Raw genomic sequence first — 22,171 nt, 5'->3', positions numbered from 1 at the left:
CGACTGGAACCGAAGGTTTGTGTCTATGAGAAGGCGCGTAGATTGAAGAGATCGTGATCTAAACAATACAGCGACTGGGGTGAGGATTGCGCGTCGATCGTCGAACTGGAAGCTGTTCGGAACCGGAGCACGAAGATCACATCTGAGCCCGATGGTGGAAAAAAAAAAACAATCTGAGGATGGAGCCGAAGCCCATGCGCAATACGATCCAAAGGAGGAGTCACCGACCTCGTGACTTCCAAAGACTTTCCAAGAGGAAAAACAAACTGCAAACATCCGGGCCCAACACCAGATGGCGATCTATGCAAAAGTGTGCAATCTGCAGCTCATATGCCTCGAACATTAATGTTCCAAACTATTAGAAGACATCAACTACTTTTAGAACTCGTATACACCAATATGTCTTGTACTCCACGAAAGCAGTCGGTGCCAGGCATTTACTGATCAATCAGGTATTTTGTGTGAGTACCAATCCGGCTCAAGCAAAATAAAAATCCACTAGTGCCAAGTACCCAAGTGATCTTATTCCTCACATATACCGCTTAGCAGTTGTAAACTATGCATTTGACTGTATTTATCATGTTGCTAAGTGTTCTACTGTTCGCCAGATGCCACTTAATGAAAGTAGGCGTAATGACAAAAGGGACCCGAACCCGTAGATGTCATCGTATTAGGTTTATGAGCGTACATAATCGTATTTTGGCCACTAATTACTATAAGTGTTTATGTGTGTGTGTTTTTTCCCCTTTAAAACCCGAACAGGGTACTTACTACCGTATGCATGTATACCTGGTTTGTTTGTTTAACCCGTGAAATATTTTACACAAGGCCGGCCTCAGTTTCCTGTCGCAAGTCCTAATATGTAGATTGGTATAGCCTCTTCCGCAGGTTGCTGTGGGTGTCCTGCGTTGCGGGAGCAAGTTCCTGTGCTCAGAAATGTTCTAACTTCCTTACTCCTTGGAGGCAAACCTAGCCCCAAGAGGTAAACTTTCCCTTGGACTGAGTTAACTTCGGCCCAGTGTGACAGGAAAACAAGGAGCGGTAAATGGAGAGCTTAAACAATCACTGGAGTGTTGTTAGTTTTGTTCTTTTACTACGCATGAGATGATAAAACCTTTGTCTTTTTACTGTTATAATTATATTGCTCGCTTTTTGTACCTTAGCTGATCTCTGTTGCACTACTACAAAGGTTACTGACAACTAGTACCGTTTAACTTTTCTCTGTAATTAAATGAAATGTAGTTTGGCGTTTTGTTATTCGTCACGGTTTTCCCTTCAGGCTTTTTATCATCACATTGGACGACCTGTGGCTGTTATACTGAAATTGGTGTGATTTAATAATTTAGGATGCTACAGCTCATCTATATTTAAATGTCTCGTCATTAAAGAGAATTTATTTTGCAAGCACGTGCTTTTTTCCATTAAATCTAGTATGAAAAGATAACGTAAGAATAAGCCGCCAACTCTCTAGTGCAGCTAATCTGTTTATAGGGTCATGAGTTCTGAAGGGAATGATCAGGAAGAGCAGTTCGACAAAAGAAAATTAAATCACACCATCACTGCTGACCTTTGAGCGAGTTCTGCTTTTTCCAGACGTTACAATTAGCTCATTAGGCTGTGCTTTTCTTAGTACAAATGTTTTGCAAGAATGATAGTAGTCTTTATGTCAAGATAGCGACATTAGCTAAATGTTTTGATTGTAGCTGTAGATGTGCATTTTGACAACGTGTATGCTAGAATATTCTATCCCTTTTCCAAATAATATACAATTGTATCGGTATGTAGATAGCGATGCCAAACTCCATTTTAAAGGCGCTGAACCCTTTGAACAGTGCTATTAGCTCTGTTGTGCTAACAGATGTTTTACTTACTTTATTCTACCCCTAGCATGTTTCCGAAGTCCAGTTCCATTCCCCAAATGATGCTCAAGCCAATAGCTGAAATCTTGATTCAATTGCTACATTTGGCTGGCTGCGTCGCAGTGATTCACATATTAGCATATTAGTGCTTTAGCATCACAAGAGTACTATTCTAGTTTATTGATCACAAACTTACTCAGTAGGACGGGGTTCATCACATATCCTCACATTGTTGAAGGAGTGCTTCAATTGCATTGTGTGAATAGTCAAGTCACATTGGGCTTCTTTATGCAGGTAGCTGCTTCACTCTCTTGCAGTAGTAGACCATTGCCTCCGGGAAAGCACACGTTGCCAAGTGTTGCTGTATGCGGTGATGGTGCCATGTACGCGCACCTGCGCATTGCAGGTATAGATTGAACTTGCATCGTTCTGTCTACTGCCCCTGCTCACTTGCGCTGTCACATTCTATCCTGCTTACCTTCCATGGTGCTTACCATCTCCCCGACTTCTCTCATGACCCACCTGTCTGTATCTTGAAATGCTCTTTCTCCCTCCCCTTGTGCTTGCTGCTTGTCCTTCTCTTCCCCATTGCTTGCCTTTGTCCCGTTCTTCCATAGTGATCAACTGTCCTTCCAGTGCTAGGAGGAGCTCTACTGAGGTCAGGAGGTACTATAGGTGAGTGATGCATGTTAATGAGAGGCACAGTGAAGCATGGGCTACAACATGATGGGATGCGTTCATATCCAGCTGTGTAGCTCAAGTGCCATTTTACCTTCATGGCTAACTGATGAGCTATAGAAGTGAATGTACAGTGTTCAATATCCGGTTTGAGGACCATCACCAATAATTGGCTGATCTTTACTTCAAGTGCAGCATAAACCTTGTGAGCACCATTTTGCTTCTGGTGAGGGTGCCTCGCAAAAGTGCCTTGTCCAGCCTCTATCACATCAATATTATGTATTGCAAGGTGGGTTTTTCCCCTCTTTGGCACCCTTTTCCACTCCTCCCTGTGTCCTATTGTTTAGCCGAAGCCTCTACCCCATCAGCTGAAATTTAACAAAACCATATAAAACAAGCATTGGCATAGCCAATAGGTCTCACTTTTGGGACCTTGTAAGTGTTTAGCCATGCAACAGTTCATGTTGTTGCACCAAGGATATTGTCCTGCATAACTAAATACTAATAAGGTCCCAAAAGCGAGACCTATTGGCTATGCCAATGCTTGTTTCAAGTGCAGTGTCCACAGCCGGGCCAAAAGCTGTTCTTGGTTGAACGGCTGACTGAGTATGGTAGCCTGGACCTCCTGCTTAAAGCCTGAAATGCGTAGCCAGGCATGTCGTCTAAGGAGTACACTGGTGTGGATTGATCTAGAGGCAGTGTCTGCTGTATCAAGTGCACATTTAATTGACACATTTGAAATTAGCTTGCCCTCTTGGATAAGCCATTTGCCTGGGTTTTATACTGGTCAGGCAGATGCTGCAATAGGTTTTCCAGCTAGTCATAATGTGCCCTGTCATTACGTGCCAGCAGTGTTTGTGTGTTGGCAATACGCCAGTGATTGGCTGCCTGCGCCGCTACCCTTTTGCCAGAAGCTTCTAGCAATTTGGATTCCTTATCAGAGGGTGGCGCATCCCAGGAGGTCTGGGAGTTGGCGCGCTTTCTAGCATTGGAAACGACTAGAGAATCCAAAGGCAACTGTCCTTTGATGCAAGTAGGATCTTCAGGGGCAGGCCTATATTTATCTATTCTAGGGTTAAGAATCCTGGCACGTACTGGATCTTTAAATACTTCGGGGGCATGCTTAATAACTCCTTTGATCATTGGTAATATTTGCACTGACTTTTGGGATTGTTCAAATGTATCTAAGAGGAAGTCTTCCTCTGGTGCGTCTGAGTGCATTGTGACACCATGATAAAGTGCAGCCCTATTTAATAACTGTCCAAACCAAAGGTGATCATCTGGGGGAAATGGTTTTGAGGGATATGGCTGTGGGTCTGGTAGATCTGTTGGGATAGGGTATGCCCAATCATCTTGTGGTGAGGTATCTGGATCCGTGAACGGGTCATTCGGATCACCCCCCTAAACCGCCCCCCCCCACCCCCCGGTCGTCATAATCATCATCATCTGGAGGTGGTGTATGTGGTGGAGAAGTTAGAGGTAAGGGTGGTTTAGGCAGAGGAGGTGGGTTAGAAGGCAGTATAGGAGAAGAAGGAAGCATAGGTTATGTGGCAGAGTCCTCCTTCTGTATAGGAACTGTGCAGGTGGTGTGTCCAGTTTCCTCTTTTTACATGGCAAAGCCGTGACCGGTCCTGTTTTTGGGTTTTTATAAATCTTTTTCTGCCTTGGATCGATAGGATCTGGGTGAAAAAGTTCTTGTTCCTCGGAAACTGCTTTCGGTGCCGATTTTTTCAGGTTCCGAGCGAGGCTGCGGTTGATCCTTGTGGTCTTTGGCCTTAGGAGGCGTAGTAGAGTCCTTAGGCTTCTGTTTCAGTGCCGAGAATGTTGGTTTTGGAGCCGAAGCCGGATCTTTAGGCTTGGAAACATTCAAAGCCGGCTTATCCACGGGCCTTGGGGTTTTCGGGGCCGTTTTGGAGGTGGAAGGCCTCGGAGCCTATTTCGGAGCAGAGTGTTCCTTTGGCTTCGGTGCTGAAGGTGCCGGCAGGACAATTACATGAGGTTTGCTCGGCCCGAGCTACCGGAAGGCTTGTCCCTTTTCTTCTGAGCCGAGCCCGGAGGCGGGGCTTCTGAAGGATGTTTTCAGTCTCAACTGGGGCCAACAGGTGAAGTCTTGACCACTGCCTTCGGTTTTGGAGGGGTTTGGGTAGGGGCAGTAGTACTCACTCGTTGCCCAGGAGTGATGGGGTTGTCTGAGTCTTCTGCCTCAGACACGATTTTGAGAGCTTCGGAATCTTCTTCCGGGACATCGGGGCCTTCATCAAAGATGTCCTCTGGTTCCGAAGCTGGTCTCTGCTCCATGATGTGTCGTTGAGACCTTCGATCCCGAATTGTCTTCTTTGATCGAAAGGATGTGGAGGCGCAGCTGGACTCGTCGTGTTCAGGTGATAGGCACAGATTGCAGACCTTGTGATGGTCACTGTGTGGGAACTTTGCTCCACACTGGGGGCATTTCTTAAATGGCGTCCTTTCCATGAGACATAGGCCTTACAGCGTGGATAGGCCCAGCGTCCCGCGTCGACGACCGGAATCGAGCCGATGAAGTCGGGTCGAAGATTAAAGTGAATCCGATGATTTTTTGGAAGTTTTGCGCTTCAAAAAAAGTTTAAAATTGGGATTTCCAACCGGAGCGGAAAAGTAGCATTCAAACCCAATGGCGGAAAAAAAACAATCTAAGGATGGAGTCGATGCCCATGCGCACTATCGTCCAAGGGAGGAGTCACCTATCTTGTGACTACGAAGACTTCTTCCAAGACAACAACAAGGAGCAAGCATCCGAACCCAACACCAGATGGCGATCTACTATGATAGTGTGTGATCTGCAGCTCATATTCCTCGAACGTACTGTTTCCACGATCCCTGAAGGGTCAAGAGTTGACATGTTCAATGGTTGCCAGAAACTATTCGTTACTTGGTAAGGTTTGGGGGCTTCTAGTGGTACTGTGAGCTAGCTGGTCTATAGGCTGCCGTATCCTGTGGGTGTGTCCGGAATCAGTTTAGACACCAATCCCTCAGTTTATGCTGTCCAACAAACCCACAGATCCTATGTATTTTTAGGAACTACACGACTGGGAAGTCCAATGAGGTTTCACAATGAATTTCTTTACCCATGAATGTTTCTTTCCATGCCTACTGCTACTTCTTATACACCACCATGTAATCCCCATTAGCCTGTCATTTAGCTCAGAATAAGCTATTTACTGTTTGTACCATCAAATCTTTTTTTCCTTACCAATCCCCAAACATAAGAACTTACCCGGTCTCAACGGTCTGTTCCTTTTTCCTGTCTCCAGCCCACTTTCTCTCTTCTGCCCACCTAGGTCCTTTTCTCTTCTGGTATGAGACAACCCACCTTACCCACCAACTGAATTCTATAACTCTAACTCATCCAACTGCCAGCAGGCCAATTTCCCTTGCTACCTGCATCTTTGTCATGACAGGCCCTTCTCCCCTCGCTACCCACCATCGACTTCTCTGATTAAGAGGCTGGTTTAAGCATAAAATGTCTTATCTACAGCTCAAATCATTTTCAAATCATTTGCTGCTCAAATCAGTCTCTTGTGGGCAACCATTACACAAACCTTCATAAGCACAAGAGGAATCATTATATAAAACATGTGCAACGGAATAAATGAGAATTAGGGACATTTTCACCCAGGCCTATTTGAAATACTGGACTGCAGAAGCAAACAGAAAAGGCTAAGTTACTAAACTGAAATCAAGTTCTGCATCATGGGAATAATCATTTTTTTTTCAATCCTCTTACCATGGATGGAAACGTGTAATTTATAGTAGGTCCACCTATCCAAAGGAACTGAGCAAGGTGTGCCAAAGCCAGTGCAAGGCATGATGGGATATGGAAGACCGCTCCTTAAGTAGCAGCGTACGTTTTCTACCTTTTCATGAATGTTTTCTATCTAGCTGCATTTTCTTCAGTTTTTTCACCCCTGGTTTTCCCTAAGCACCAAAGTTAGGGTTTATGCTAAAATTCTGTTTAATGGGGTTTTTCTTTTTTCCCCTTTGAACTGGAATTGGTATGCAAGCATTTCAAAATGCCAGATTGTCAATATTTGAAAACATACAAGTGAAATAAAGTTCAATGGCCCTTCAACCCAAACCCTAAAATTCCCACAGTTAGGTGCATAAATCAAGGTCAGACCATGCAGAACAAGAGCCAAAGGCAGCAGAGTACTATACAGGGTCAAAGGCAAAAATACAGTCAATGCACAGTGTTGAAGGTTCTTTCTGAAAGGAACTGCTTTGCTTTTTTCAGTAAGGAGGTGCTACCAGGTAGTCTTAGTTTTTGTGGCAATGTGCTCCAGGATGAATACAAGTGATTTTGCACTGGGTGAAAAATGGGTTTCGATGCGGGCAAGGGTGGTATTATTGAGCCAGGTTTGTACTATTGATTTGCATGTTTTTGGCAAATAACAATGTTTTAGTGAGTTTGAGCTTCAGGCAGGTGCTGGACATCCGTCTCTAGATGATTTGCAAGCAGTGCTTGAGACAATGTATTTTTTATGGTGTTTAGTAAATATGTATACTCACAAAGGAACAAAGGTTAAATCACAATAGAGCTCTGTCTACCCATGTACAAATGACCTGCAATGGACATCAATGCAACCCTGTAACTTAAAGCAGCAGTCGTCTACTCCCACTTCAGAAGTAGCTGAAAGCTATCTTGTATGCATTGTACTCATAGTGGAATAAGGGTCAGCCTGTTTATCTGGACCTTGACTTTCAAAGAAATCCAAAACCACAATGTTTCTTAAAAGATTTTATGAAAGTATAATCTTATCACAAATAAAGATACAATTTAATTAGAAACATGCAATCATCATTTATCACACTTAAAATCTGGTATACTGTAGTGTGCCCATTTCTTGCATTCACAGCATGCTGCAAACCCTTCCTACTCGCCTGTAAAAACATTTTACCCTTTTGTAGGAATCTAATAACCGGACAGAAACATAGGTCCATGGTGTACGAAAGTGCAAAAAAGTACCACAGTCCTGAACTATATTTTTATCTTCTCTGTAAACACTTTAAATTGTTTGTTTTTTTTGCCGTTGAACTCAGGACAGTTATAATTTTGTGGGTGACAATAAATCTTTGCTAGAAATTAAGGCAATACAATTTCCTTACCAGACTCTGGAAAACACACAAGTACAAAGAAATGAGAAAATATTTTTTCCAGGGCTACTATTAAGTGTTTTGTTGAAAATAAATGCAAAAATATGAATGGCTCCTAAACACCTTATCTAAGCAGCTTGCAGGATAAATGAAAAACAAATCCACTCCACAAGTAACAGACAATCACCGTCAAAAGCACAATCGCTTTAGGCAGGTATGTAAGGAGGTGGGGGGTCCTTTTCAGGCATCTTGACTGCCATTTCATAAGATGGAAGAATATACTAAAAGAGAAAAAGAGAAAGTCTTTAGTAGGAACGTAACTGAAGGTGTGATTAAGTCTGCTTATCATCAAGAATCCTTCCCTCTACGATCACTTGCGATAGAAGGCTCACTTCATTTCTTCGGTTTCTAGTTAGTGTTCTCTTGGCTACATAGAACAAGCATTTGCAATGCAATAGGTCTCGCATTATTAAAGTTTGAGCTATTGGTGTTGCATTATTTAGCAATGCCAATAGCTCAAACTTTAATAATGTGAGACCTATTGCATTGCAAATGCTAGTTTCCTCTTTCAATGCGTGCTGCATTCTACAGCACGCATTGAAAGAGGAAAAAGCCTCCTGTGATTGTTTATGTGCAGGAAGGGACACCTTCCTGCACAAAAACAATCTGCCCATGGTGCAAGGGTGACTGCGCCGGCGCATGGCTGCAGTTTGTGCGCCAGCGCAGGAGAAGCACAGAGATGCGACATATTCTTGAATATATGTCGCATCTCTGTGCTTTCCAAACTAACGCAGCACGGCGCAGCAAAATGACTAGCTGCACCGTGCTGCGTTACTTTATTGTAAATCTGCCCCCAGAAATTTACGATAGGGAATAGAGGTGGGTGTTATTGGAACATTATTCCGTACTTCATTCTCATTTTTACATAATTCAATTATAGGCATTTGCAATAATTCAGTTCACACGAGAAAAGTGGTTCACTCGTAATCACGCAACGTTTTTTATTAATAATTGGGGACCCACAAGACAAACTGCTTCGACCCTTGAAAATGCTTTTTTTATTTACGTGTATATTGCCGCAATTGAATTTAAATGACAATTATCAAGAGGAGAATAATAATCAATGAAAAAATGCAGTAGAAAAGTCACTGTGCTGTTTTAAAGACTAACCACAGAATGCAGTCCTTTTTTACACACACATTTGTGCAGTGGAAAAACCTCGCCCGAGTACCAACCATCAACACTGCACCAGAATCGCTTACTTATATGTTGTTTTCAACACCCTCAGCCACGCACCCACAAAATAAAAAACTTTAATTCTTGGCTTTGGTCTTGGAGGGATGTGAACCACTATCCAAATACAATGCGTTTGCATTTTAACATGTCTGCATTAAAGAAATATCATATCACAATGCGAAGAACTCGAAAAAATATGCATCTCAAATCCTGTCATTTGGTATTTTTTGATTCGCATCTTCATGTTTAGTTGACAGATCTTTTTTGTCTTCTGCTCTGACTTCAGGCAAAGCTGGTAAAGAATTTATTAACTTGTGTGGGCTGAGCGATGTGAAGCGTGTAAATTGTTCACGTTCCAGACAGTACCAAGCACTGTAGTGATAATGCAATGCTGGACCAAGGGAGCTGGACTCCCGGTGTGCTCAGCGCAGCTAAGATCATAAACATTCTTGCGTATTCCAGACAGATGTGCCTTTAACAAACCGCCAATCTTTCAAACGTTACAAGAATTTACTTGAATAAGACAAACATGTAAGGAGAGATATTCGAATAGGCAGAAGTAACTGGGCATACCGGAAAGACTAGCATTATGTATTTATATCACAGCTAAATATACGAGAGGGCTTTGAATTTACAAGGTACATTTTAATTTTAGAAACATCTCGCTTTCAAGCTCACAGTTATAAATACATCCGATAATATAACAGATAATATTTTGCGGTTTCGCAGAGTTCCTGCAAAAACATATCTTTGCATCTGCGATTTTCCTGGACGGGGGAGACTCAGAATGAGTCCGCCAACTGCCACTGCCCAATGGAAAAGAGAGAATGAATTCCCTAAACATACAAAAGACAACAGCATGCTGAGCGAGGAGTTGTGTTGCCCGGGTGACATCATAAAAAAAAAAACATTTCCGTTGCAGTGAAAACCGCATGACTGAACGCGATGAGTGAAAGCGGGTAAATAGAAGATAGCGGCCCATCATGGAAAAATCCTGTTCTTAGCAACTCTGGATGACACTGGAAACAAGCCAAAGCGCTTCGCCTTGTTTTTGTTCCAACTTACACTTTTTGCGTATCTCCCTCCCTTAGTTCGTCCCTGCCTTCTTCCTTCGTCCCTCCAACCGATGCCCAGCAAGAAGAGCACGTGACACACTAAGCATAATTAGTTATTCAAAACAAACATTAAAAAAAACAGTCACGAGTGGTGCGCGCCACTGCGAGCCATAGGTCTTTAATTATCGCGCCTGTGTCTGGGCACGATAATTGAAGACATATGGGCTTTGGTGCGCGTAACAGACACCAATAGGCCATGGGCGGAGCAATGTGCCCGCCTTTGGCCTATTGCGTGGTCTGTAAAAAGTAAAAAAAAAAAAAAAAAAAAAACACGTGCACAAAGCCTAATAGCGGAACCCAAAATGAAAAGCACATGCACGAGCGTGTGCGATTCCAGGGTCAGTTTCTAAACCCCCTACAAAACGGCTCGCCGGCATGAGTACTGCTGTGCAGTGCATAACGAGGGTCGAGCCCTAAATAAGGAAATCTAGCACTTTTCCATTTATTTTTAGGAATTATATCCGAATTTTTAAAACAAAATCTCTAAAATAGGACTCTAACTTCGCTCAAGAAAATTGTGCTGTGCCTAAGAGAAGTCTAATTTCAATTAATAATGTGAAAGTACCTATGGATTCTTTTAATACTTCAAAACTCATGAGTGAGAAGTGAAATGACCACCCAAGCCCTTGTTAGGAGTAAGGAGGAGCAGAATTCCAGTACTGAATTCTATTCTGTGTGATTTTGAGCGGGCTGCTCTACACAACTGGTTTTCCCAGGCATTGGAGCACCATACTGGATTCCATCCGGTGGCTTGGGTGAGGTGTGAGAAAGTGTAAGAGGCTTTGGCTGAAGCAACAGCCAACACAAATTCACTTTCTGGAGCGGGGGTGGAGTGGGGAGACAGGAGTGAGGGTTGGGTGGGGGCCCGAGGTGCTCCAACTAGCCAAAACTTAGCTTCTATTCCATACTCTGCTCCATCCATGCCCACCCCACAGCATATATTTACCACCTGTAAATGTGTGTCTTAAACACCAAAGAAATGGGAATTCCATATGGCTTAATCACTGGTAAATCTGGTCTAACAAAGGAAGTCCTAATTTGATATGGTTCAACCTGTAATTGAATGGTACTGGTACGATGTTACTGCATGGCAACAGTTTTTTTTGCATCTAGATTTACCACGCCACCAGTACAGCGCAACTCTTAAATCAGGCTCTAAATGTGTTCTATCTGCATGCATCTAATATAATGTTTACCTGAGGGGGAGCTTCAAATGCAGGGTAGACCGCTATCTCTGGCAGATTTCGGTTGTTGATATATTTGTAGCAGTTCCACACACAATTAATCAAATAGGCCTGTAAAATAAATATTCAAAACTAAGAACATTGGCTACTTTGATGTTTTCTGGTGAAAATACAGCATTTCAAATACCGTTCTAGCACAATTCAAACTTATAAGAACTTCAGTGGAATGAATTGAATTGAATGGAATTATTGAATGAATTTCAATAAGCAGTTTGAGAGCCATGTTGCTGGTAGTTTCCTGGCACCAAAGCACTGTTGTACCTATCTGGCGTGGCTTTACCAATGTTGTCTGACTTTGCTGAGACTCCTTTACTAACAATATATTTTTTTTTATTTCACTTAAAGAAAACTTACTGTAAAAAAAAAAATAAGTAATAAAACATTGATCCCACATTAACTATTTGGCTGGCCAGCTATATTTTGTACTGTATATATTTAATGTGAGGAAATGAAACGCACTACGTCTCAGTTTTGTCTGAATGCAATTATTTGTGTTTTTGTGACAGTGGTGAAGATATTTAAGTTGGTTAATACTGCTCTTAGTTTTTCTTTTGTACTGCTCATTCTTCTTTCTAATAAGCACTAATAACATAAGGCAACAGAAACGGTTTACAAACAATTGTATATTCTGTAATAAGATAAAATGACTGTTTACAACATACTAGGGATGGGCAGGGGGTCATTTCACATTGATGCGGTGTAACTTTGCTTGCTATTGCAATACAAAAGAATCCAAACTTACCTTCAAAATAACTAGGAAAACAAAAAACACCAGGACAATAAACAAAAGACAGCTGGAGTCCAGAGATAGCAGGTCATCTTTATATGGGAAATCAGGCTATTTACAAAACAAAGAAAACCATTAGAAAACAAAAAATTTTTATAACATTTAATGTAATTGTGAACATTTTAGCATTATTTCACTAGTAATTTCTCCTGCTGGACGGTTTATGCTGCAGTGAACATGAAAAAGCCTACTCTACGCACTTTAGCAAGACAGTAATTAAATACCTCACTTGACAGTCATTGAAAGTTTCTCATCGGGAAGGCCTGGCCTATTTTACAAAGTACTTTGTATATTCCACGGGTAACAGCACCTTATTACATGCAGATTTTAGATTTCAGTGTGTTTTACTGACTACTCGTTTTGCTTCCCATTTTCCTTTTTTGGAAATATGAGCATCTCTCTCAATCTTTATAAAATATAAAACAATCTACACTTCAAATGAAACCTTTAAAAAACAATTTCCAGCTCTTTGTGATACTTGGACAACTCTGACCACTTCACCTCCCAATTCATCTACTGCACACTGAAACATCCTTTTTTCTCCTCCTTCCCATTCTCCCTTCACCTCCCCAGTCATTGTGCTGTTTTTGTTCTCCGGACACTTTTATATGCAATAAACCTGGCATCCAAGAGTTCTCAGATTACATCTATATATTTGACATGCCATCAACGAGCCCTCATTTAGAATCACGGACAATACAAGTATTAGATTACGCTAATCTCTACCTCTATTGTGGCACCTAAATACACAAACACACCCTTTGCCACACCTTAAACACCAATCATAGGTCCACCGTGTCTGCTGACCAACTAACTTAATAGTTCATACAAATCTAAGTATTCACATAAGGATACAGACTTCAGCGTTCAAAGATAAACTACAGTTTCTGGGCGTAAAAATGAGACCCTTTTTGGCTGAGCTTCATGGTAACTGATCAGAATCATCCACACTTACGATAAGTGCAATGAATAGAATTCTAGATGAGTAACAGTGAATTATGGGTATGTCTTTCTCCAAGAGGTTCTGAGTGAAAAATAGACAAGGAGAGCAAAGCTCAAGTTGGCATACTTAACATGGGCTCTTCTTCCTGACCCAAAATGTGAAACAAATACCATACTGCCATCCTTAACCAACCCCACCACCTACCCTACCTTCAGTACCCATCCTGCTGCTGTGCTATCCACTTTCAGTCAACGCATACAAGCAGCACTGCACTAACAGGCTCTCAGAGAGATCTTAAGTATGGACTGGAAGGCTTTTATGACATCGTAACAGTGTGTAATGAATTTCCCTATCAACAGTTGCTGCGTCATAGCAGTGAATTATCACATTTAGAATCTGGTGTAAACGACAGGTTTCCTATGGAAGGCATGCATTACAATCCAAAAATCTTGTTAACCAATATCGACCCTCAAATGTACATTTCAAATCTAATCCGTGAGGTAAAAGACTCTCACAAATATATACCCTACATGCTGCTCGAAAAATGAGGTCATAGGATTTAAGTTGTAATTTGCTCCTGTTTGCTGCACATACTGGTCCCTAACTGAAGAAACCTACAAAACACAGCCAATATTGTATAAGGCTATAGAAGCTTCTTTTACATTATCTGTCATAAATTATGCTTTCTACATTATTCAGTATGTAGAAGTTCGGAAAAGATGGACAAAGCTAAAGTGTTATTAGCCATTTCACTCTGACCTGCGTAAGAAACAAAAACTCCTGCATGTCAGTACGTTTGAAACCCTGAGTAACTGCAACTGGAGCACGAGTTTCTAAAACTCAAAGACTTAGTGCTGGAACTCGCAGATGATGAACTACAGTAATTTCATATATTACTGTCTCATAGTAAATAACTTGCTTCAAACATATCTTTTGAAAAACGTAAAATACAGGTTATAAAAAGTGACAGCATTAAAGGGTCACTTACCAACTGTTCTAAATAGTCTTTAATTCTTGGCAAATATGTAAGAGAGCTTATGGCTACAAGGCAGCAGAGTGCAAAGTCGAAGAGTTGATAGCAGAAAAATGGAATCAGCCAACCACCTCGATGCTTTTATGAAAGAATAAGGAAGTCAATTAGTTTGTCCAAAAATATTAGAACATTTTAAGAAGGTCTTACTGAAAATTAAAAGATGTACTCACAGCGATTGACCCGTACACCATCATGGCACTGATAGTAAACATGAGAAGCGAGATGGCAAAGAGAACACAAGCATTTTCTGTGTATAGAGAAGCAACAGGAAAGGTTAACATGTGACAAATTTAACTTTAACCAACTGACTGTAGTCATTTCCATGGCTTTATTAGAACAAAAGTTCTAACAGATCCACCACTCTTAAAACAAGCATTTGCAAAGCCAAAAGGTTTCACCTATGAGAATTCAATTAGCTATGTCAGTTTTTTTAACCAAAAAATTAATCACACCACATAATTAAACTCCACTACATAATACACACCACAAAATGATATTCCACACAATTCTAATAGTCAAAAACACCAAATTACTATTCACATAATACAACTGCACACCATGCCACATAATTCCACAACACAAATCCACATCACACAATTGCAATCCAACCCACTTAATTCCACTACACACCACATACATCCACCACAGTCCATAACACAAGTACGACATTTACAACACCAATACCTCCAACTTGCTTTCTTTTTTTTTTTTTTTTTTTTTTTTTTTAAACACTCAAACACACAGATCTGGAGCTTAGCCCCCATTTGTTCTTTTTCGTTACAAAAACGCATGCTATCCACACAGTTCCACACCACACAATTCAACTCCACACCTTTCCAATGCACACCACATATTTTAACACCAAACTACACAACACCATTCCACTACAACTCAACACAATTACACAACACACCATATACATATATATTTATTACACACCTCACAAATCCAATCCATGCCACACAATTCCACATCCCACAAAATTAAACAGGGCACCACATAATTAAACTCCACTACATACCACTTCACAACGCAAAATACAATTCCACATAATAACACTCCATAACACAGAATCCCACTCCACATGGTTCCAGTACACTAAATAGCGCAGTTACTATCCACATAATTGCAAAGTACACCATGCCACATAATTCCACTACACAAATCTTATCCACACCACACAATTCCACTGCTAACTAACCTAATACAACCCACATAATTCCACAACACACCACATACGTACACTCCATAACACATAGGTAAAAGACATTGCCATTTACAATGCCAATAGCTCTAACTCAAACTAATGCTAGACCGATTACTTTTTTTGTTACAAATATATTCCAGCATAAGCATAAGTAAGGGTGCAGTCCCTTATATGACTAATAGAGGTCCCTTTACAACTCCACAAAGACACCCAGTAAAAGCCTGTGGTACTGCACCCTTTTCTTTCTTCGTGGATTTTCTTTAATTACTTATGCTATTGCTGGGATATTTAACAAAATAAAATCTAACAAACATCATTTGCAGCGCGAATAGCTGAAACTTTCAGTAAGGCGAGACCGATTGCATTGCAAATGCTTTTTTTTTAAATCATGGTAATACTTTGTTTGCTACAATTTCACCTCATTAGTGCCAGGTTATTAAAACCATACAGAAATACGCAACTGAAAGACGAGTAGTTAACCTTTGAGAAGTGCCTTCCACTCCATGCATCCTCATTGCGAGTGCTTTTAGTTGCAGTCTAGATAGGCCAATGGCTGTGCAACCCTGAACCCAAGCTTAAGAAATAACAGAGCACATGAAAAAACCATTAAAAAAAAAACAAAAAAAACAACCTTGTTTTTACCAAGAGTGCATTTCTTTAGCCTTGCTGCATTTAAACTATTTTTTTAACTTCCTTACAAACCACAAGACAAGTAGCATATACATTTTAATAGATCTGTATCACAGCAGTAAACAACATTCCAAAACGTTTCCTCTATTTAACCTGCACGGAACAATTCATTTTTAACAGAACTTTAAAATGAAATTATATTCCCCACCTTTACCAAGAAATTTGTTTAAAATGTACAAAAAAAAAAAATAATAACTTGAGGAATGGTCTGCTGCATTATTAATGCAAATAATTAGGTCTGGGCGGTGAACTCCGCTCAGTTTGCAGAGTTTTCTGCACTCCGCACAGCTCGCAGAAAACTGTGCTCCGCATAGGAGTTCTTCCCCGTTCGCAAACTATAAGTTGGGGAGTACGAGCTGCAGCTCATGTAGAATTTTTATCCAAGCGGCAGGAAGATCAGCTCGAACAGCAGTCCGTGCCACACTCCACCCCTTGCGGAACTCTGCAAAGTTTTTATGTTACTTTGCGGAGTTCCGCAAAGCTGAACTCCTCAAACTCCACCCAAGCCGACTAATAATAAAATAAATAAGTAATACATGGATGTTTAAATTTAGAAGCATTCTGCATTGAAACAATAGGCCCAGCAAACCTCTACAGTTTCATAATGCTTCTTTATAAAACAAACTGCTTAAGTGTTGTCAAAGTATAAAAACACTTTCAAAGACAACAAACTCAAAATACCAGCAATATTATAGCAAGCATAGTTTGGATGTGCTATGTTAACTTTAATATCCATTATCCTTCTGGCATTTACAAACAGCAAAACACTTAACTTACCAGCCATTCGCTCGGATGCGTAGTAGTTGCCCATAACCTCATACTGAATATCAACTGTTGGCACTGTATTAGGGTGCGTCACCTCTACAGTGAGCAAGATGCCCATCAACAGGTTCACGACCTGCAAAAAAGGAAAAGCTTTTACCAGCATACCATGGAAAAAACTAGTATCAAAGAGGGCTTAAAACATTGTCAAAAGAAATTCAAGCTTTCTTAGCCACTTTAAAAGGTTAATTGAAAACTAATAGTATACTGCCAAAGCCCATGGCAAATGTGGTTTTAGAACAGTAAACCTTACGTCATTGTAGTGATTGAAACTTTAAATATATTGCAAAAAATAAAATGGAACAATGGACATTAAACAAATTTAGACAACACTTGAAGAGCTATTTTCCTTGATCATCCTAGATCACCAAAGTTACTTTGACATTTCAGTGCTATATATTTTCTCTGAAGATGCCACCCATTATTCCAAATTGTATATCAGTACTTAGATGTGCTCACAAGCCCCACTGAAAGTTTAGTTTGCTTGCAAAATATAGCATTTTGCATAGTAATTGCGAAGTCTTTGGTCCTATTTCACGTAAAGAAAGAAAAATCACTTTCATATCTGATCGAGATAATACATATACACACACACATATATATATATATACACACACACACACACTATATAAATAAACATTGGTAATGCAATAGGTCTAGTTTTTAAATTAAAGTGCCCCCTCCGTCAATGATTGGGATAGGTATTCAATAAGTCAAACATGCACTCTGTCACTCACCTTAGTCCTCGTGCATCCATTCGTCACACACCAACTCTTTTTTGTATTCATCCACTTACATAACCACAATTAAAAACTCTCAATAAATTCTGCAAGACAAATTTTACAAAAAGCATAAATAGAAAACGTGCTGCAACCTAATTATGGCAGGCGTATGCTTGCAATTACAATACAATTAAACAGAAGCAGGTAGCATTTCTGTAATGATATTTTACAAATGGTTTTGTCTTGACGTTACAGCAATGCCCCCATGTTTAGAGGGATCTATAAAGCGCTACAAAAACCGAAGGTGTCTAGGCGCTAGATTGACCAGTAGGCAGAATTCGTATTATGAAGGTATGTTTAATACAGCCAGGTTTTTAAGCGCTTCCTGAATTGAAACAAGTTGGATTCATTTTTTAGAAGAGTGGGCAGGGAGTTTCAAAGTTTGGCAGTGGTGTAAGCAAAACTTTTGCCTCCCCATTTTACTTTATGTATATTGGGGATGGACAGGTTGCCACTGTCTGATGATCTCAGTGATCTGACCAGAATACAAGGTTTGAAGAGTTGTGTAAGCTTGAATGCAATACATGGAGCTTGGAACTGAATGTGTTTGCTGATGGGCAACCAATGTAGCTCTGCGAGAAACTTGGAAACTGAATCAAAGCGGGAGAGCCCGAGCAGGAATCTGGCAGTGGCATTCTGAGTAATCTGGAGTTTAGGTATACTGCGCTTGCTCGCGCTAGTGAGAAGGGCGTTGCAGTAGTCCAGCCTAGAACCAATTAAAGCTGTGACTACTGTTTTTCTTAGATCAAATGGGATGAACAGAAGTACTTTTTTCAGGATTTTAAGAATGAAAAAGCAAGCTGCTGTGGTGCAATTTATCTGAGATTCCAAGGAAAGCTTGGAGTCGAAGAGAACTCCAAGATTCTTTACCTTGTTGGCTGGTGTTGGGGTAGAGCCCATCTGATTTGGCCACCAACTATCTGACCAGAAGATTGGTGTAAGCATAACTTCCGTTTAAGTGTTAAGTATTAAACAGTTAACCTGCATCCACTTCCCTATGTGGCTCATGCAGTCTTTAAATCGAGATACAGTCTCCGTGGATGGGCTGTTGATGGACACAGTCTCCGTGGATGGGCTGTTGATGGACACAATCAGTGTGTCGTCCACATAGGACACAAGCGTAAATACGAAGGTTTTTATCAGCTTGGCCAAGGGGGTGACGTACAGGTTAAAAAGGGTAGGGCTCAATGATGAGCCCTGTGGGACTCCACAGGGTAGTGAGAAATCCAGGGAAACAAATGCATCAAGTGCCACTGATTGTGTCCTGTTAGACAGAAAGGATCTAAGTAGGAGGAGCGATTTATCGCCGATTCCCAGTGAGCAAGACGCTCAACCAAAACATTGTGGTTGACCATGTCAAATGCCGCTGAGAGGTCTAAGAGGATAAGGGCAGCGTTCCCCCCTCTATCAAGGGTTTGCCCAAGTTCCTCCGTGGTCGTAATTAGCACCAACTCAGTACTATGATGGACCCGGAAGCCATATTGCGAGTGGTCCAAGATGTCACCTTCCACAAGAAAGGTGGACAGTTCCTCATTTAAGTATCTTTCTATGGTCTTAGCTGGAAAGGATAGCCTGGAAATAGGTCTGTAACTGGAAGGGTCCTCAGGATCCAAATTTGTTTTTTTCAGGAGTGTCAGAATGGAGGCTTCGACCCCCCCCCCCCCCCCCCCCAAAATCAGTGGGAAAACACCCGAGGAAATCATGAGGTTAAAAATATGCCAAAGTGGGGATGCAACGATTTTGGGGACTAGGTGCAGAATTTTAGGTGGGCAGGGGTCGAAAGGGGATCCAGACTTAACTAAAGAAATGAATTTGATAGTCTGTTCAAGTGTGATTGGCGGAAAAATAGGAAGTGTGGTGGTAGGGGAGCTATCTGCATTAGCGTGAAGAACTGGACAGGCACTCTGGTTCTGATCAGGGGGTGCAGATAGAATTGAATGGGGTACAAAAGCATCGAAGAATTGTTTGACCTTTAGTTGAAAGCCATCTGCTAATTTGGTGCTAAATTGCTGGCTATTTTCCTGGTCTTGTATTGCTGGCAGCTTAGAGAGTTTATTAACCGTGGTAAATAACCTTTTCACGCAGCCACTGGCTGCTTCAATTTTTTCTTTGAAGAAGTCGGATTTTACCTTCAGAAGGAGCTTTTTATAGGTTTGAATAGCCAGTCTGTGGTCTGATTTAGTTTGGACCTCATTTGTAGGCCTCCATTTCCTTTCAGATCTTCTACAAATTTGTTTTTGCGCCTTCAATGACTCATTGAAACATGGTTCAGAAGGAGACTGCCTGACTGAATGCCACACGGTCAGGGGAGCCAACTGCTGCCCAGTGAGGACAATCCAGGAGTGATAACTCCTCACTGCCCCGTCCAAATTCACAAGGGTGGACTGACGAGACCATACAAGTGTCTTGCTTAGCTCATCTCCCTCAACCTTGTGCCAAGGTCGAAAGCTAAGAGCTTTCTTAGCTACATTAGAGGGCCTTTTAGGTGGCAAGGTGACTTCAAACATTATTGCCTTGTGGTCAGACCAAATAAGTGGCAGAACTCTATTCCATTGATTAGGATGGTCAGAGAAGATCCCGTCCAGACAATGCCCGGCCGAGTGTCTAGCCTCCTCCTTGACCAGCTGATTGAGTCCTATATTGGCCATATAGTCTAAAAGGGCTTCAGTGTCTATGTCAGCAGTATTTGAGGTGAAAGTTGAATTCACCCAAGATAGTGAAGTTAGTTTGTTTTGCCTTAAGTTCCAGGAGCTGACCAATAGAATTTAAAAAGTTGGATTTAGCTGTAGGTGGGCGATAAATAAGTGCCATTGAAGGTGTTCAGGCTATCAAGCCGGATTTAAAAAAGGTAGCTACTTCACCCTCTGTATAATCTGAAATTGGTTTAAACTGAATAGTAAAACCATTTCTTGCTGTAACCACTATGCCTCCTCCCCTTTTCCCAACTCTCTGTCTTTCCTGTAAATTTTAAAGCCCTCAGGAAGAGCCCCTAGGAGGTCGGATCTAAGGAGGAGTCAGCCCAGGTTTCTGTGACGAAGGCTATATCGATTGCATGCTCCTCCAAGAGGTCGAGAAATGGTAAGGCATTTTTAATGAGAGATATTATATTGAGGAGTATGCAGCGAGTTATGTTATGTCTTAGATCTGGGTTTCTTTGCTTGAAGTACCAGCGTCTCGCTGGAGATAGGGGAAAACAGTGAACCACAGTGGTGCAATGGGGACAGTGTTTTTTTCCTGAGATCAAGTGAGGATCAAAGGGAGTGCCTGGAATACTGCATTAAAAAACTATTAGTCATCTGGGTTAAAACTGGCATAGTGGCTGGCGCTGTGCGTGGTCCGTGCGCGAACGGGCACAGACGGACTTGCCTTTGGTGCACTGGCGGCACGTCCACTGCAGCATGCAACTCAAATAGGGCAAGTGCCACTAAAGACTAGACCACCAACTTCTGTGAGCGGAAGTGTAGGCGGAAGTGAGTGCCAAAATTAGGTCCCGCACTCTGCACAATCGGCACCACAGCCGCGGCAGATCAAGGCCGGGACTAACATGAAAGTGTTGAGGGCAAGCGGTAGGCGTTTGAGGTGAGAGCAAAGCTTTCAGTTAGACCGCAATAAGATTTAAAACCAATAGTCTGCAAATAGCAACAAGAGTTTTTAAAATGGACTGAGCAAAAAACAAGTAGACTTTGACCTGAGTCATTTGAAGCCAGGGAACTCAACGTGCAAACCTTCAGCGTGACTGCCTACTAATGCTAATAAAATTACTCCACTAATTTTAATGAATACATTCACCCTTATGCCTATTGACTTTATCATATCCTTTTCACAATGAGAAAGTCAGGCCCACTGACTTTATTGGAACCTTTCATAATAAACAGATCTAACGGTTAGCTTGCCACCACAACTAGCAAAGCCCTGCTGTATAGAGCATACACTCATTGGTAACTAGACTGTGTGTGAACAAAAGGTTAAACACAATTGCTTCGCTTCATAAAGAGCCTGTCTCAAGCAGTTGGATAAACAAATGATTACAGCTGGAGGGTAGGCACATTCAGTGTAAGCACATAGCTTTTGACAAATCAAAAACTGTACTCTGATGAACCAACACCTGGGCGGAGCTGCAGTCTATTGCTGTGGTGCTCCTGAAACCCTTTTGTTTTAGCACAGAGGGTCTTGTGAGGTCACTTTAACCAATATTTTAACAGGGATTACTGCATAAAAAGTAAACAAGTCACTGAAATGTATGAGTTAATAGTGGCTGTGTATGCACAGAAGGTTCAATGTTGGCACTAAATTTTCAGTATAGAGGTGAATTTTGGTTGTTCTGAGTGTGTTGGCACACAATGTTGAATGTGCCTATAATCGTCCCTACCGAAAAGCAAAGTACCCCTCCTGTTGTCCTGTCTTCGACTATTTTCCTTCCAATGTTTGCGAACATAGGAGGAATACACTTGTGAGCATGTACAAAGTGTTGCAAATGCTCAGTGGAGTGTAACAGGACTGTGCATTTCCATTTCAATGTTCACTGCCTTTTCCCAGTATAGCAAAAGTTTAAAACTTTGAAATGCAATCAGTAAGCAAACTGTTTTGAAACAAAGAAGGTTGTGGTGGTACCAAAAACACTGCTGTACCCTTTAAATTCTGTGCC

The 22,171-nt window shown here is 41.4% G+C and overlaps 1 protein-coding gene across 1 annotated transcript in view; it reads right to left on the bottom strand.

Annotated features, from left to right (window-relative positions):
* Positions 1-7,298: 7,298 nt before the first annotated feature.
* LAPTM4A (lysosomal protein transmembrane 4 alpha) overlaps positions 7,299-22,171 on the bottom strand; it is a 33,050-nt gene continuing 18,177 nt past the window's right edge. The window contains exons 2-7 of the mRNA XM_085610628.1: positions 16,700-16,820; positions 14,196-14,272; positions 13,981-14,103; positions 12,005-12,100; positions 11,215-11,313; positions 7,299-7,948 (exon numbers count right to left, since the gene is read on the bottom strand). Of these exons, the coding sequence (XP_085466754.1) occupies positions 7,874-7,948; positions 11,215-11,313; positions 12,005-12,100; positions 13,981-14,103; positions 14,196-14,272; positions 16,700-16,820 (591 nt within the window). The 3' untranslated portion in view covers positions 7,299-7,873. The remainder of the gene's footprint in view (positions 7,949-11,214; positions 11,314-12,004; positions 12,101-13,980; positions 14,104-14,195; positions 14,273-16,699; positions 16,821-22,171) is intronic.

The sequence above is a fragment of the Triturus cristatus genome, chromosome 6 (assembly GCF_964204655.1).
Source record: "Triturus cristatus chromosome 6, aTriCri1.1, whole genome shotgun sequence".
In the NCBI taxonomy this organism is placed as follows: domain Eukaryota; kingdom Metazoa; phylum Chordata; class Amphibia; order Caudata; family Salamandridae; genus Triturus; species Triturus cristatus.
Note: the sequence above shows the minus strand (reverse complement) of the source record. Positions and strands in the feature narration are given on the sequence as shown.